The 17,657-nt window shown below is 40.4% G+C and overlaps 1 protein-coding gene across 1 annotated transcript in view; it reads left to right on the top strand.

Moving 5' to 3' along the window:
• Window positions 1-17,657, top strand: part of IL1RAPL2 (interleukin 1 receptor accessory protein like 2) — a 1,159,060-nt gene that overhangs the window by 665,309 nt on the left and 476,094 nt on the right. The window contains exon 5 of the mRNA XM_073227767.1: window positions 16,529-16,682. Coding sequence (XP_073083868.1) covers window positions 16,529-16,682 — 154 coding nt within the window. The remainder of the gene's footprint in view (window positions 1-16,528; window positions 16,683-17,657) is intronic.

The following is a 17,657-nucleotide window of genomic DNA, read 5'->3' on the forward strand; positions in this document are numbered from 1 at the left end:
TAGCCTGTCCAGTCCAAAATAGTCTATGGTTGGCCTTTGAGGACTATTCCTGTGCCTGCATATAATCACAACTGGATAGAAAGATAGAGGCAGATGAGGTGGCACTGGGGCATATTTGTAAAGATGACTGAGTAAGCCTATTTTTATGCTTGGAATGTAAAAGCTGTGTGTAAGGGGGCTGCATTTCCTCTATCTGAACTCTGTCTGTTCGCAAAAGGAAGGGAGGGAAGGGGCTACACTTTTTAACATTTCCTCCTGACACTATATGAATGGGGCTTAGACATTAACCCAGAATATACAATAATATTAGTGTTTTTAGAAACTTAAATGAGAGATGAAGATTCTCTTCTTTACTGAACAAATAAGAACACTAGAATGACCTCATTATTCACTGAGAACACTGTTGTGTCCCTTTATCCCATTGCTAAACAAAAGAATCCCCTAACTTTAATGGGACATCAGCAATGAAAATGCAAATACACAAGTTGGGGTAAAACACTCTTCTATGGGATTAGTTACTTCCGCTGATGTTAATGAGGTCAAGGCTACCAGTTTGAATCTCCCTTTTTCTTGCCACAGCTATCTTAGTTTCAGATGTTTGCTACTGCTTATAAATGGGATGGGCTGGGACATTATGGATGGTTTAGTGCAAATTAATTAATTCATTTGTACAACTGTTCATTCATTCAACACTTACTTTTTGGCGCCTATGATTTGCTAGGCACCATGCCAGGGACTGGGGAAAGTGAAGTCACCAAAATAAACACATTTCCCTGTTCTCATGGAAGGAGTTAGATAAGTAAACAACTTCTCCACAACACTACAGGATGGAGCTACATCAATTAAAACATCTAAAGAACAGCTCCTGAACTCAACAGCATTTGTATCAAGTAAAGGGTGTAGACTTACCTCTGTGTTTAACCGTAGATAGACTTGAAAACAGGAAAATTTCAAAACTAAGTAAGGTCACTCAGTATTTTCACAGTACATAATAGTTGACAGTATTCTTTCACAAGTATTTTTATTTAATATAGTACACATAGAAAATGGTAACATGGCACAAGGAGGTGATTAGAAAACTGCCCTGAGGGCTTGGACTGTTCTAGGCCCTACACGACTGATTTCAGGGCTGTGGTGCAGATTATTGTGTTTATACACTAGTAATTCTCCTCTAGCACACCCAGGGTACTGTGGACCACTGGTTTGGAGACTCTGTTCTACTTTGCCATAAAGTGTAACACATAGTTTTTTACCTAAAGATGAGTAAGTCAATCCTGGTTGTACTTGGAATGCAGGAGGTATGTGGAAGAAGGCTATATCCCTTTGACCTGAACTCCATCTTTTAGCAAAAGAAGGTGATGTTACTTATTGGTGGCTCTTATCATCATCTTTTCACACATGAGGAAACTTAAATAACTTACAGAAGATCGCTTAGCTAATACATGGCCAATTAGTGGTTCATATCCTGAACTTCTGACTTCTAATACATATTCTTCTTATAATGCCATTCTGATGCTCTGCTAAGTGCATATCTTATGCATTTACTACTCATCACTGATGTACATAGAATGCTCTCTCAAAATTGTTACTTTGGGAAAAGTTCCTGAAATCCTTCTGAGGGACTCCTTAATGATTCTGAGTGTCCAAAGGGACTCTAACCAGAAAGAGATTTTTTTCAAGATCAAACTGAACTAAGCTGAAGGAATTATAAAATCAGAGGGACCTTAGAGCCCATCCAGTACAACTTATTTCTTTTATATGTCAGGAAATCAAAACCCAAGAGGTTTATGTGATTTGCTTAAGTCTATTGAAACCCATTTCTCTTTTCTGTTTTGAAATGTACGGAGTTTTACAAAAAGTTTAGAGACCAGCCAAAAGAAGTGATTGTATGTATCTATGTATATATATTTAAAAACTGTGATCATTTTGGCAAATCAAACAATGATACGTATTAAGTCAATTGTACCCCAATCTTCTACTTCATTTCAGCCACCTATGGTAACTAAATGTTACCTGTTGGTTATATCATCCCACACTTTCCTCTATGCTAACACACTGTCTTTATATATGTTAATTATTTGTATACATACATACATACATATATTTCCCCATTCCTCATTTCTATAAAAATGGTAACATAGTGTATATATCACTCTTCAACTCTCTGTGTAACATACAAATGTATCTTGAACATCATTCTGTGTTTATAATAGATTTAACTCATTTGTAATAGCTGTATCGTAGTTCATACGATAGAAATAACCTTGCTTTATTTAGCAGTTCTTCTGATGGATATTCAAGTTTTTTCTAGTTTTTAAAAAATAATCACAGTGTTGCAATGAACATCCTTGTAAACATGCATATATCCTTACATCCATGACATACAAGATAGGAATGTCTCTGTCACTACTATTATTTAACATCATTTTGGAAGTTCTAGCTGATGCAGTAGGAAAATTAAATGAAATATGCTGTATAAATATTAGAAGAGACAAAATAAGCTTATTTTTCAGATTATGTAATTGTACATTAAGAAGACCCAACAGACTTAACAAAAATTAGAAGTAATGAGACAATTTGATAAGTTAGCTTAATAAAAACATACAAAATATTCAATAACTTGATTTTGCTAGCAATTATCAGTTAGATATATAAAGGGAAAAATGAAACGATCCCATTTATAACAATGACAAAACATAAAACACTTTGGGATACATTTAAGAAAAATGGGAGGGTCCTATATAAAAATATAATTTCATTGAAGGACATCAAATAAGGTCTAAATTAATGGAGAGACAGAATGTATTTCTGCATGGGAAGATCTCATAGAATAAAAGATAAGTTCTTCCCAATTTCATATAAATAACCCAATTTTCTAGAATATAATTTTTTTAGAATTAGATAACATGATAAACATTATAAAGTTTATATGGATGAATGAATGTACTAAAATTGGCAAGGAAATACTGAAAAAAACATTCCAGAGAGGGGACTTAGCCTATGTGATACTAAAATTACTGAACCGCAGTAATTAAAATAATAAGTTTAGGAAAAGATAAGTAGATCAGTTGAATAGAATAGAGAATCCAAAAACAGATTTAAAAATATGTATGTATGAGAACTTAGTATGTGATAACACTTAATTTTAACGGGTGTGGAAGGGTAACAATGGTGGCTTATTAAAAAATGATGTGCACGTAATTGATTATTCACTTGGAGAAGAATTAGATCTCTCACTCATACCATGTTTAAGAAAAAGTACAGATAGATTATAAGTAAGTAATTTCACCACTAAAATAATAATTTAGGAATGCCCATTTCTAAATGCCATCACTCATGACAATGAGTTAAGCTTCCAAAGTTAAGAGCTTTGCATTAATTTATCTTGCTATACATTCTGAAAAGTTTCTTAAAGGGGAAAAAAAGGTCATTGGGCACTTCATAAATACCACAGCCCAAATGACCAAACCTTTCTTGCTAAAAAAAATGGTTTGACAAAATGCTTTGGGATTTTAAATCCCTTTTGGAAATTTAATGATATTAGCATATGCCTTCTTTTGTAACCATAAAATTGCATTCCATACTTAAATTTTTATTCTCATAGCTAGAGTTTTCAAAGACAGTTTTATTCAGAAGGAATGAGCTGTAAAACCCATGAAGACTTCAGTTAGTGTGCCCTAAAACTACAGATAGTGACACAAGATTTAACATGCATTTATCCTTGTTTTTATTCCTAGATACTACACCATTAGGAGTGAAGAGGGGTTCTTTACTATTTGTAAATTATAAAGAAGGTGGGTTAATATGGGATGAGTGGGTATTTGATATATGTAAGACGCACTGATCTTTGAGTCTGGGGACCTGGATTCTGGTCACCATTCTACAATTAATGTGGATAAGTACTTGGATGTCACTAGGCGTCTGTTTCCCTGCATACGAAATAGATGTAATAATATCTGTATTATATCCCAGACATGTTATAAAAATCTAATGACCAAAGTCCTTACTTAATATTTGCTGCTACTATGGAAAGGGAAGTTACATGGGAAGCTAGAAATAAAGCTACCTAAGACATCTCAGACTCTAATTGGAAATTTAAATTTGAGTTCTTTTAAAAAGTCTTGTTATTCTGTATAATCTACAAACATAAAATTTTCCTTTTTTACTTGTACAATTCGATGTGTTTTGGCAAGTGTATACACCACAATCAAGGCATAGAACATTTCCGTCACTCCAGGCACCTTCATGTTCCTTTGTAGTCACTTCCCTCTTCCTAGCCCCAGTCCTTGGTAAAACTCATCTGTTTTCTGTTCCTGTTACTTTGCATTTTCCAGAATGTCATATAAGTGGGTTAGTATGATATGTAGCCTTCTGTGCTTGTCTTCTTTTGCTTAGCAGGATGCATTTGAGATTTGTCTATGTTGTGGTGTATATCAATAGTCCATTCCTTTTATTACTGTCCTATATTCTACTGCAAAGATGTATTACTGTTTATCCATTCACCTGTTGATGGCCCTTTGGGTTGCTGCTGGTTTTTGGTAATTAGGAATGAAGGTCTTAGAAGGTTGAGTTTTGATTGTACAGTTTCTTAATTTATCAAAATGATATGTCTTGTCAGCTTTTATCATCTTATTTCAATGTGTATGCTTTTCTCAAATTTAGCAGGAGTTTGCTCTTGATCTTTCCTAAACTGTTATAATAATCCAGGCTTAGAAGGGACTTCCTATATATTCTTACTGACATTCAAGGGGTAAAAACAAATTAAAGCAAATTAAAGTCTCTAAAACAATGTTTATTTATATAGTCTGACTGCCTTTTATATATGAATGATCTTTCAGAAATATACATCTGATCATAGGATGCGACTATTTAAAGCACCCCAATAATTCCATAAAACCATTTAGTTAATAGCTCCTTTTTATCGAGTATTTACAGGGCCTGACTCTGTGACAAGCATGTTCATTCATTACCTAATTCAATTCTTAATACAGGCTTAAGAGATAGGTTATATAGTGACAGAGCTGGGATTTGAACTCTCATAATATACAACTATCTTAGAATGGAATATAAGGCTTTTAGTATCTGATCTCAGCTTAGTACCACTCTCATGTTGACAAACCTTCAAAGTCACTGATTCATTCCTCAGCCATGTCTAGTCTATTAATGCACCTATCAAAGGCATTCTTTATTTCTATTACCATGTTTTGATTTCTAGCATTTCCCTTTTTATTCTTTCTAAGAGTTTCCATCTCCTTTCTGTTCTTTCATGTTGTCCATTATTTCTGTCAGGTATATTAACATATTAATCATAGTTATTTTAAATTTGACAATTCCAAATTTTCTGCCATATCTTAGCCTTGTTCTGAAGCTTGTTATCTCTCTTTAAATGGTGTTTTTTTATCTCTTAGCATGCCTTGTAAAGTTTTGTTGAAAGCCAATGTGATGTACTGGATAAAAGAAACTGAGGTAAATAGGCTTTTAGTGTAAGGATGTTACGTTTACCTGGCTAAAGAGTTAGGCTGTGTCTATTGCTTGCCATAACTTTAGGTGCTAGTGGATAAAATTCCCTCTGGTGTCCTTGTTTTTCACTCCCCTGTTATCTTTGGGTTTCCATAGAGACCTCTACTTAAATAAGGTCTGAACTGTGCAGTTCTTTCAGCTGTAATAACTGTTATCATACAGGAGCCCTATGAATGGGTTGGTAAGGTATAGGGTAAGGGGGAAACATCCTATAATCCTATGGTTAGATTTCAGTCTTTTAGTGAACCTTGTCTCTGGGCTGTGTCCATCACAAGTCCTTCTCAGATTCCATCCTACCCACCATTAAGTGAGACAGGAAAAACAGAGGGGGCTGGAGCTGGCTATTTTTCTTACCCTGCTTCAAAGTTTACGGGGGGCTAGAGTTGGACATTTCCCTTCCCCAGGTCCTTTGCAGGCAGGCTATTAGTAAGGAGAACAGAGCTATTTGGGTATATTTTTAAATGGTTACTTTCTTCTTCCTCTGCCAGAAGAATGAGTGGATTTTTCTCTGATCTTTATCCTGAGAATTTGATGGTGCTCCTAGAGGTAAAACTCACGGAAGTGTGACTCACTCCCCAAGACTGGTAGGAACACTTAGAGGACAACTGATTAATTTCTGGAGACCTCAGTGTGAACTAGCTTGAGATATAAAAACCTGTGGGGTCCCAGTTGCTAGCTCCTGTGGCTGCTTCTGCTCCCAGGAAGCTGTGATTCTCTGTCTCTCCCTGTCTCTCCAGTTTCTGGGCCAGCAGTTTTCACTGTGACTTCAATTATCTGATGGATATAAAAAGAGTTGTTGATTTTCAGTTTTTGTCTTGTGAGGATGTTGGTGACATCTTCCAAGCCCTTCACATGTAGAATCAGAAAGTGGAAGTCGACCCCAGCCTTAGAATTAAAACTTCAGATGGTTTTTTGGTGGTCTCTAGACTCCTGTAGAAGTGTAAGTCATGTTAACTCCTGACAGTCATTAACATATCATAATACATATGTACATGATGTGAAAGCAGACTACTGAGGGTAATAATACTAATAAATAATAGTAAATGTTTATTGAGTGTTTTTAGCATGTGGTGCTCTATAATACAGAGCATTTACATGCATTACCTCATTTAGTCCTCATTTTCACCTCTATTGGTAATTATAATTACCACCATCCCTTTTCTAAGCAAGTGAAGCAATTGAAGTTTATATCAATTAGTTACATGCTCAAGAACATACAACTTGGGATTCCAGCCCAAATATTTGAGTCTAGAACTTATACTCTTAGCCACTGTGGTATACTAACTTAACATTAGGTGAAGATAGAAAGTTGGAGAAGTAGAGTTGGAGAGAGCAAGGACTCTCTGGGGTGGGATATCCTAGGCATTTAGGGTAGAGATAGGTCTGAAAAGGGCAAGGTTGATACCTAATTCACAACTGTGCTCCTATCCCTTCCATTTGTATTTGAGGAAAGTTCATGTTCCCCACAGATTGTTAGGTAGATACCTAGATACTCTGTGGAATAGTCCAGTCTTCTAGGAAAAGGAGAGAAGTTGGGTCTGAGAAGATGAGTTTTAGGTATTTGAACAATGGTGCTTTGAGGACCAGAAGTTGGCTTATGGTTGCACAGCACAGCTGCTTTGTGTCTGTACCTCAGAATCAGAATAAATATTTAAATAAATCTTTGGCAACAAATCAGACTGATTCAAAAACACGTGTGGGTATGATGGTGCTATTTCAGATGTGGACTGTGACTACAGTGGTGAATAGTTTAGGATAGAAACTCCAAGATCCAAATGGGCCTAGCAAAAGGTTACTTCAAGGGGCTTGGTCAACAGATGTTTCCATTGAACATCCTGTGCTCCCAGTCTGGCAACAGCTGGAAAGTGCTATCTTCCATTTGAAAGTCTGGGAAAGAGGTAAGGAAGCTGGGTTTTAAGGGATGGCATTATTTTGACTGAGTGAGGACGTCCTACAGTAAACTGTTCTATGAGAGGACATCCAGACCATGAACTAGAGCTATTTGTTGAACTCAGGCACTTCCAGCAAGACTGGCCTTCAGCAAAACCTCAAGCTGATGAAGTCTAGTTTAATGGTCTTTGGGGCATTAAATAATAGGGGAATTAAAGACTAAGGATAATATTAGGGGTCTGCTCACATTTGAGACTTTGGTGATCTGCCATTACCTCGGATAAACAGCCCCCTTGAGACCTCACCTATGTGCTTCAAACTTCTTTTCCTAACAGTCTGTCAGAATTAAACTAAACAGGTCTGGGGGAAATGATGTGTGGGAATGTTGCCTATCCACTAGAAAAGGTGGCAGGAAAATTGGGGGTGGGAGAAAAGCACTGATAGTAGTAAGCATAGCAGCCAGCAGCTTAAGGAGGAGATGCTACAAATAATAGAGTAAAGAGAGTGGAAGATTTCTGAGATTCAATATAGGCAGCCAAATGTGGGGAGAATAGCCAATGAGGTGACTTTATGAAGGGTGAGTTGGTGATGGTCATCTGTAAAGCTCTTCTGAACAAAATAGAGTTCCTTTACCCACCTGCTAGGATGAGTATTGGAGAGGCCTCCTAGGAGCTCTGCATTTTCAGCAGGTTAAGGTATTATGTTGGTGGGGGATGGTTAACCAGTTTGTGAAGATTTGTTTTTATCTTATTAGTCCATTAGCACCAGTTTTCACCAACCAGAGCCGGAGGTTTGGAGGAGACATAATCCAGGCTTCTTCCTCTAAAGCCAGCTTGCCTTTTCATCTGCACCACATTGTCTCCAGAAGGGTGAAAGTGACTTGAATTAAGATTTTCCTATGCCACAGTTAAAAAAAAAACTCCATTAGGTATAAAGAATCCTTTATACGGCTAGATGGCAATTTTGAAATCACTTGGGACTATCTAGATCTATCCCAGAGAATGTGTAAAGATTCCAGGCTGTTCTTCATCAGGAGTTATTTTCTAGTTCCTATATACTCTTTAGATTTTACTCTCTAGAAAGAAGACAAAGCAGTGTGCATGGAAAATGAAAATGATTTGAGCTAATTGTAATGGACTTTTCCCCCAAAATGACATTAGAAAACAATGCCATTTGGTTTTGAATAAAATGAGTGTGTGGGCTCATTTGCTCCCCCACCTCTAGTATGTGAAAGTGAAGCAGCTCAGTTTTCATTTTCTTTTCCTTTCAAAATGCCCAAAGGGACCGTATTTTTGTTTAATGACCTTCTGACTAATTCTTCAGAAATTTGAGACTATCAGAGTTGGAAACAATGTGAAAATAATTGTGGATTATTACTGTATGACAATAGTAGCAGCAGGACTACTTTTTTTTCTGTTCAGACTTTCTTCTTCATTTTCTCAGAAACCTTATATCCCAAGGTTTAACTGAGAAGCAAATCTCATATAGGTGATAAACCTTGCCAGACATGGTATGTAATATAATTTCAGACAAACCCTTAACTGTTCTTTGGGAAGACCCTAGGGAGTGAAGCAGCCTTATATCTAGATGCCCTAGCTAGTATTACTTTTATTTACTCTCTGAAAATGTGTGTGGGTAGTTGTATTGGACATAAAGAAAGAATATCTCCTAAATATTATACCTGTGAAGTTAAGTGCCTGTTTTTGTGTTTTGTTGTCAAAACTCCTGCTATCATAAAAGAAGAAAAATTGTTACAGTAAAAAACTAATAAATGGGTACCTGTACTCCCAAATCATTTTACACACACACACAACATATACACAAGCATGCAGAGCTGGGAATTGAGAGTTAGCACCAGTTCTACCTTTATGTGAATATTTAGGATGCGTGTATGGAGGGTGGCAGGGGGAGTGGCGATAAGGAGAGGTAGAAGAGGTGTTGTAGATACCATAGTGGGGAAAGTGAAAAGTGGTCTCAACTGTAATTTACACCTCCTGCTCCACAGTCAATTTATTTATTGCCTTAAATGACAGACTCAGAATTTAGATGATAAAATACCTTTCCCTTGTGTAAATCTGGGGAGGAAATCCCGGGGCAAAATACCTCTAAAAACTGAAATTAGTTAAAGGGAGAAATAAAGTTTAAAATCTGTTTATTGCTTACAAACTGCAGTCCAGTGTCATCTCTCTCCCCTACTCCAGAAGGAAGCAAGCCAGCAAGCCCCTCCCCTTAAACTTTCAGGTCAGACACGCCCTGGGTTGCCCAGGTAATTACCCATTGACATGGAGATGAACTTCTTTCCACCCCTGAGGGTATGGAAATGCACTACAGCCAGGTGAGATACTCTGGAAATGTTACAATTTTACTCACTGGCCACCCCTCCAGAAATCTCACCTTACAATCTACTCACTCCCCTTCTTCCGCAGTGGTTGGTCCCTGGGCGACAAAACTGGAGCATTGTGACCAGACTAATGACATAACAATAGCAACAGCAATAAAATCATGATAATCCTCAAGCCAGAAGATTCAGCCTTTGCAGCACAAAATATGTTTCTACATTTGTTTACTCATTCCTAACAACCATGTTACCAAACATTAGACAAAGTCAAGCCTCTCTTTAAGCATTTTTTTCTTGACAACGGTAACACAATCATGATAATTCTCAAACCAGAAGATTCAGTTAGGTTCAAAGTTACATGCAGATTAAGTCCGAAGCCCATCCACTCCATAGGCAGGCAGTAGCTGAGGGTTCAGAGCAATCATCATGCAGCAGCTGCAGCCAGGGGACGCATTCAGGCCACAAATGACTGTAGGAGAAAATAAGCTTAAGGGCAAAAAGATGCGTGTTTTAATGACACCAGCATAGGCAAATCTTGTCCATCAGGTAGGATACATGCAAGAGAGTAGTCCTGTGATAAAACAGTGGCAGGAATGGGATCTCATCCTGGTCTAGTATGCCAGACTTTCACCCCTCTCCTTGTGGGAGTTACAGGTGGGTCAATATATAGGGCAATGGGAGGTATATGCACTGACTGTAAAGATAAAACTCTGCAAGATGCTCTTACCTCCTGGACATTTTGGGTACACTACCATGACCTTTGGGGGCCATTCAGCTGTTATTCCAGGAATACATAGGAGGCTAGCTTCCAGACCTTTCCTCCAAGGAGCCAGAAGGGCCAGCCATTGCTGATCCATGTGTCAAAATGTCCAGGGCCAGGTCCATTCAACAGTGTCTCCAGGGCTTAATGCAGTAGGGGCTGGCAGCAGGATGTTGCTCTGCTGGCCATATCCTGGCTTCAATAACTCTTCTTTGGTTTGGATGTACAGTTGCATAGGAGAGGCAGCAAGGTATGTGAGCATATCCACAAGGCTCAAAGCTCATTTACGTGGCTTCTCATTCAAATATCACAGTACTGTCCATAGGTGAACTGACCAACTCCATAGACTATTGGTGTCTGACTTCATGCCAGATTTCAACAAACCATTGTACCTCTCTATCATGCCTGCCCCAGTAGGATTATATGGTACATGAAATTTCCACTGTATTCGTAATTGCTGTACCCATTCTTGTAATGCATGTACAGTAAAGAGGGTGCCTTGATCACTCTCAATCACCTGCGGCCGGCCATAGGCTGCAAAGAGACACTCCAGGCCCCTCTTGGTGGTTTGCTGATCTCTGCACAATGTGCAGGAAGAGCAACCAATAGTCCGGTAGCTGTGGCCACACAAGTCATGGCATACTGATATCCTTCTGATATGGGCAGAGGCCCAAAGTAGTCTATTTTCCACCTGACAAAGTGTATTAGCCCCCTTACTATCGTCCCATGTTGCTGTGGGACTCAGTGTAAGTCCCTCTTAGAGCACAGAAGGTACTCCTTCCAGGCTTTGCTGATTTCTTCAAAGGTCAATGGCAAGCCCCAACTCCAAGCTACAGCCCACAATGTCTTTTGCTCCACGTGCAACAAACACTGGTGTAGCCATTGGGCCACATCAGAGGCAGGCTTTCCTTCTAGCCAGTGCACCTGGGCCAATGTGTCTGCTTCTTCATTCCCTGGGGATGCCAAAGGCAAATGTCCAGTCACATGATATACAGTAACAATCTTAGTCTGACCAGAGGCCCATAGGTCTTGCAACAACTCTTGCCCCCAAAGGGGCTGGTGACCAACCATCCAGTTGGCATGGTACCCTGTCAGTAGTCACAGGATCAAGCCCCAATAGATGGCCCAGCTGTCAGTACAGACAACTATGGGAGAAGGCTCCTGGGTGATCACGAGCCATACTGCCCACAACTCAGCCCATTGACTGCTCTTCTCCTCTCCATCCTCCATCCATATTGTCTCAGTCTTAGGATGGAAAGCCACAGCCCTCCACTTCAGGGGCTGCCCACAACTGGAGCCATCTGTGTACCAAGAGCTTTAGGTATAGGAGCTTTTCCCTCCTGAGGAGTCTCAGCTACCAAGGGCTGAAAAGCAACTTCTTCCTGCTTTCCACTTGTATAGGTCACTGGCCCCAATAAGCACTGGAATTCTCCACTTCAGGGGCTAGTAGAGAGGGCACTGTGCTGCTGTAAATATGTGCCCCATTTGGCCAGTGTGTCTGTGCCACGCCATTCCATGGCCTTTGGGACCAGTCTCGCACCCACCCAAAGATAGGATAGGTGGTTATTATCTTGGTCAGAGCTGTTCTGGTGATGGACTCAGCAGCCAGCAAGGTGTGGTACACAGCAGCCAGTTGCTTCTCTATCAAGGTGACCCGGACGTCTGCTCCTTTCCATAGTTGTGACCAGAATCCAATAGGTTGGTATGTCCATTCAAGCTGCTGCCAAAGACCCCATCTTTGGTTACATGAACATCTAGTTCACAGGGCCTTGATGAGTCCATTATATTCAAGGCTTGTATGGCCTTGTCTGCCTGCTTGGCAGCAGTAAAAGTAGCCACACATGTCTCATCCTAGTCCCACCTGATGCCCTTTCATACCAACTGGTATGAGGGCTTCAGAATTTGTGCCAAGTGAGGGATAAACACTCTCCAGTAGCCCAAAAGACCCCAAAACTCTTGTAATACTGCCACAGTGGTAGGGGTGGGGAAAGCCTGGACCTTGTCTATAACTGCTTCAGAAACAACTTTAGTTTTATCTGACCAGACAACCCCCAAGAATTTCACAGACAAACCAGGTCTCTGAACCTTGGTGCTGTTCACAAACCATCCTTTATCCTGTAGATGTTGCAACAGTCTAGGAACTGCCCCTCCTAAATCTGCAAGAGAATCAGATGTGAGCATAATATCATCAGTGTAGTGCTACAACTGCACTGTTTGCCGTTTCTTCCATGTGGCCAAGTCCTGGGCTACAAATCCATGGGACTGTGGAGATATATCTGTGGAAGGACAGTGAATGTCTACTGCCGGCCTTCCCACATGAAGGCAAACTGTTCCTGGCTTTCCTGTGCTATGTCAATAGAGAAGAAAGCATTAGCAAGGTCTAGTACATACTGATATGTTCCCAGTTCATGGCTGAGAGTGTCCAGAAAGTCTGCTATAGAAGGAACAGCAGCATGCAAAGGGGATGTGACTTTATTCAGTTCCTTGTAGTCTACAGTCATATGCCAGTAGCCATCTGGCTTTCTCACTGGCCACACTGGGGAATTAAAAAGACTATGAGTGGGCTTTATGATGCCCACCCTCTCCAACTCCTGTAGAGTTTCTCCAGTTTCCTTGTGCCCCCTCAGGCAATTTATACTGCTTAATATTTGTCACCTGCCAAGGAACAGGCAGAGCTACAGGTGGGTGCTAAGCATGTCACCTCAGAACTGCCTTTACCACATGTACCCTCAGTCTGAACTCACCTGCAGTGGTCTGTAAACACAGGCCCTGCAGGATGTCTACCCCCAAAATATATTCAGGGATAGGGGAAATGTACATGTATACTCCTTTGGGGGTAAATGCCCTATCCCCAGTGAGATTTGGGCTTTCTTCACTCTTAATTGCCTTACCCCCATAGCCATTTATCAGCAGGGGTCCCAGGAAAATGTTCAGGGTTGCCATGAATTAAAGAACACTCAGCTCCTGTGTCCACCAGCTCCAGGACATGTTGTACATTCACAGGGGACTCATGAATTGCTAATTCTACATGTGGCCTCTGGTCCCCACCATGTCCCCCAAGGTGGGAACTTTGACTCTCCCTCAGTCAAACCATGATGCCCAATTGTCTTACTGTGGGGGTGAGGGCTCAGGCAAATTCTGAGTACTGTCTCCCATGAAGTTTTACAGAGACACAGGCTGGGCATGAGGCCTTGACTCTGGTTTCCGTGTCCTGGACCTCAGCAGCTGGCACTGCTGCTCTGGCTTTAATTGGTGCCACCGTTCTAAAAACATTCTATTGGGCTGCCCATCAAGTTTTTCTTTCACTACCCCTGCCTTTATCAAATCAACCCACATCTGGGTCCTCGAGAGCTTCACGGGGACTTTTGCACTTCTCCTTTCAGTCATGGCCTGTACTTCCCTCTGTCCACTTATGGGTTTCCCTCAGTCGGGGGGCAAGAGTATTCACTAGGGACCCAAAGAGAGATGTGGGAGCTGTAGGCAACACCAGATTTCTCATTCCTATAGTGAACACCTCCTCATCAGGGCCCTGGGGGTTCATATTATAGATGATATTTTTCATACCCAATTCCCGCAGTACCTGTTGGAGCTCTGCATACGTTTTCCAACTACTGGGAAAATATGATACATCATCCTGATTAGGCCAAACTATCCTGATGGCCCCTGTCAGCCATTCCAGGAGTGTCTGATTCCCTGAGGCATGACAGGCATTTTGCAACTGCTGCCAGAGAGAAGGGTGAGTTGTCAGGGAAGTCATTCTACTCATCTCAGTACCTGACACAACAATGTTTTCCACCCCCATATCCCAGAGACATAAAAGCCATGCAGGCAGAGATTCCAGTGGCCTCTGCCTATACCGGACGCTCATGTCCACCAGCTCATCCTGGGTATAGGGGCAGAGCATGGAGTGCTCCACAACCTGGGGAGGGGGCTGCTCATCCCCCTGAGGAGTCCGCAGTTGTTTTGTTTTTATTTTCTTAATTATAGCTGGGCAGGCCTTTAAAACAGGAGAAGATGGTACCTCCAGCAGTGGCCTGGGTAGCAGATCTGCCAGTGGCCCCCGCCTCCTCCTCTTCTCCCTCAGGCTTCTCCACCAATGGCTCCTCCTCCACCATGTCCAGGGCTGAAGGCACTACTCTTTCCTCCCTGTCCCCCATGGCCTCCTACAATGCGGCTTTTCCTGCCGCCTCCCCACTTGCTGCTCAGGAGTCTTCTAGGAGTGTGACCTGTCTTTTCAGTAACCATCTGTCTTCTTTAATAGCATCCCATAGGTTATCGCGCAGCTCTTCCAAGCAATGCTGAAGTGTGTCTCTCTCCTGCCTAAGTCCCTCTCTCTCCTCACTAACCCTCTCAATAATCCTCTCTTTCTCCTGTATAACATTTTCCACTATCTGGATGAGAAGAGATCCCACAGTGCCAGCCGCTACACAGACCCCTAAGGTCTCCAAGCAGTCTTCCAACTCACAGAGGGCTCATTCTGCAGCTTCCAGTGTTTCCACCCTTCCCCAGGTCTGGGGAAGGCCCCACCCCTCTAAGAGGTACTTTATCCCAGACCAATTCCCACTAGGGGTTCCCAATTTGGAAGCCCTACAGCTGGGGGGACAATAACAGGTGAAGTGGCATGCTCTGCCACTGCATTCACTGGGGCCTCCCTACCATCCACAGGAGCAGCCCTCCCAAAGGTCGCACCCAATATGACAGATTTGAGGTTCAAGAGGCATCCTGTCGACTGCCACCAGATGTAAGTCCAGGGAGAGGAAATCCCAGGGCAAAATACCTCTAAAAACTGGAATTAGTTAAAGGGAGAAGTAAAGTTTGAAACCTGTTTATTGCTTACAAACTGCAGTCCAGCACTGTCTCTCTCCCCTACTCCAGAAGGAAGCAAGCCAGCAAGCAAGCTAGCCCCTCACCTTAAACTTTCAGGTTCAGACTCGCCCTGGGTTGCCCAGTTAATTACTCATTGACATGGGGATGAATTTCTCTCCACTCCAGAGAATATGCAAATGCATTAAAGCCAGGAGAGATACTCTGGAAGTGTGACAGTTCTACCCACACCTTGATTACTCAGCACCCCTTTAAAGCTATCTCCTATACTTCCTCTGGATGTGTGTTCACCTTTTGGCTACCACTTTCGTCGAACATTTGAGATGAGGGGTAGACAGACTGGAACAATATCTAAAAAGTAGTTTGAGAAAATTCCCAAAAGACAAAACCACTTGGCTGAATGTTCTTACATACATGGTTATCATCATATCTTTGTCACTCTTGGGAAAGTGTTAAGCATTCCTTTCTAGCAAAGTCCAACCCCAGTATTAAGACTCCCTCACCATCCATCCCATCAGGAGAGTAGAAACATTGACTTCAAAACCCAAATCTTATTCTCTGGTCATATATCACTGAACTCAGAAAGTAAGTGAGTAGTTTCTCCATTCCACTGCTAGAACCAAGTGTGTCCTCATTGTACCTAGCTATGTTTCTGGATAACTGCTTAAGCCTAATTTTCTTGGTCCCACCCCACTCAAATGGATCTCTTGATTATGAGGAAAGAGACTCTGGAATATTAATATTAGGTTTTACTATAAGAAATAATTAATGAAACCATTGTAGTCTACAATGCTGATGTAGAAGTCTGTTATCAATTTTTAATAATAATACTATGTTGTTAACACTATCCTTTTAGGACTTTTAGGAAATATGTCTGTCAAATAGAAAGTACTAGGGCATTATAAATGACATTTAGCAACTTTTAAGGTTCTGTTATACGTCTTTTGCATTTGGGGAGCTTGTATGTATTTCTCGTAGAATGGCTCTAAAGACTTTCTGCTCTTGGGATCAGGCCTTTAAAGTGGCTCTTCGTATTAGATATTGGACATGATAGGACACATTTGTGATATTTTCGGATCATTGACTGACTAAAGAGAAGAGTACAAAAACTGAAAGTACTAACTTGCCAGTATTAATTTAAGACTTAGCAATGTGAATTTTTATTTTTTGCTTACTTGCTAATATTTTCTCTGCAGGAATGCAAGCCAAAAATGTGGAGAAGCATAATAATACAGAAAGGAAATGCTCTTCTAATCCAGGAAGTTCAAGAAGAAGATGGAGGAAATTACACTTGTGAACTTAAGTATGAAGGAAAACTTGTAAGACGAACAACTGAATTGAAAGTTACAGGTCAGAATTCATTCTATCAAATTGTGGTAAATAAGATTTTAAGTGTAATTTGGTTTGGGAAGAAAAAGTTTCCAAAACAAAGAATGAAATTGCTGTGAATTTAGAATCGACTGCCAGTCAAATAGTTGGGATTCTCACTATTAATAAGTGGTACTGATAAGGTATAAGTAGAATATGGATATCTAATTTTGGGAACATTAGTCCAATTGCTGCATATCTGTCATCAACATTTGTGAAATGTTCTTAACTCTCCAAGCTATTACTGATTGTTCCTAAGCATCTGAGGGAAGATATGCTGGAGCTTCTTTAGAATGATGAGTCAACCCGTATGTAGAATCTCCTTGCAGGTAAAGGCTGCCTTAGAATGAGGTGCTATTGGGCTTTTAGAATGCAATCTTCTTGTACTGCACCCAAAATATCATTTATACAAAGTTGCTCATAAATGAGTGATGTTATTGTGATCTTCTTAAATGGTGATTCTTAAATAGAACAGCTCCAAGCAGTGTGTAAGTATGTGTTTTAAATTTGAGTACAAGTGAACAGTAAACTAGTAATTCTACTCATAGTGGAAAAGAGAAATTCACGATATTCTTATCTGGTTGAGAATGTTAGAAAGTAATTTCAGAGACATAGGACACAATCTAATGCCATAATACTATAAAAATGATTCCTGACAGTGGGTGTGATGGACCTGAACAAACTATGTGACAAAAAGCCTACCTCCTATTGTGCCTAATTAAAATCCTAATTTTCTTTTTATAAATGGTTTAGATATGTGTGTGTGTGTATGCTTACAGTTGTACTGTGGATAAAACATAAGCCATAGTAAAATTTGACGTTATCCAGATAATTGTAAATTAATTGCATTAAATAACTTATGACTAAAGCCCTTGGGCATTACCTATTTAACCATCTAATCAGCTGATGTCAACTAGTTAGTTAATTATAACATTCTTACTAATGTTAGGAATACAG

The sequence above is a fragment of the Manis javanica genome, chromosome X (genome assembly GCF_040802235.1).
Source record: "Manis javanica isolate MJ-LG chromosome X, MJ_LKY, whole genome shotgun sequence".
Lineage (NCBI taxonomy): Eukaryota > Metazoa > Chordata > Mammalia > Pholidota > Manidae > Manis > Manis javanica.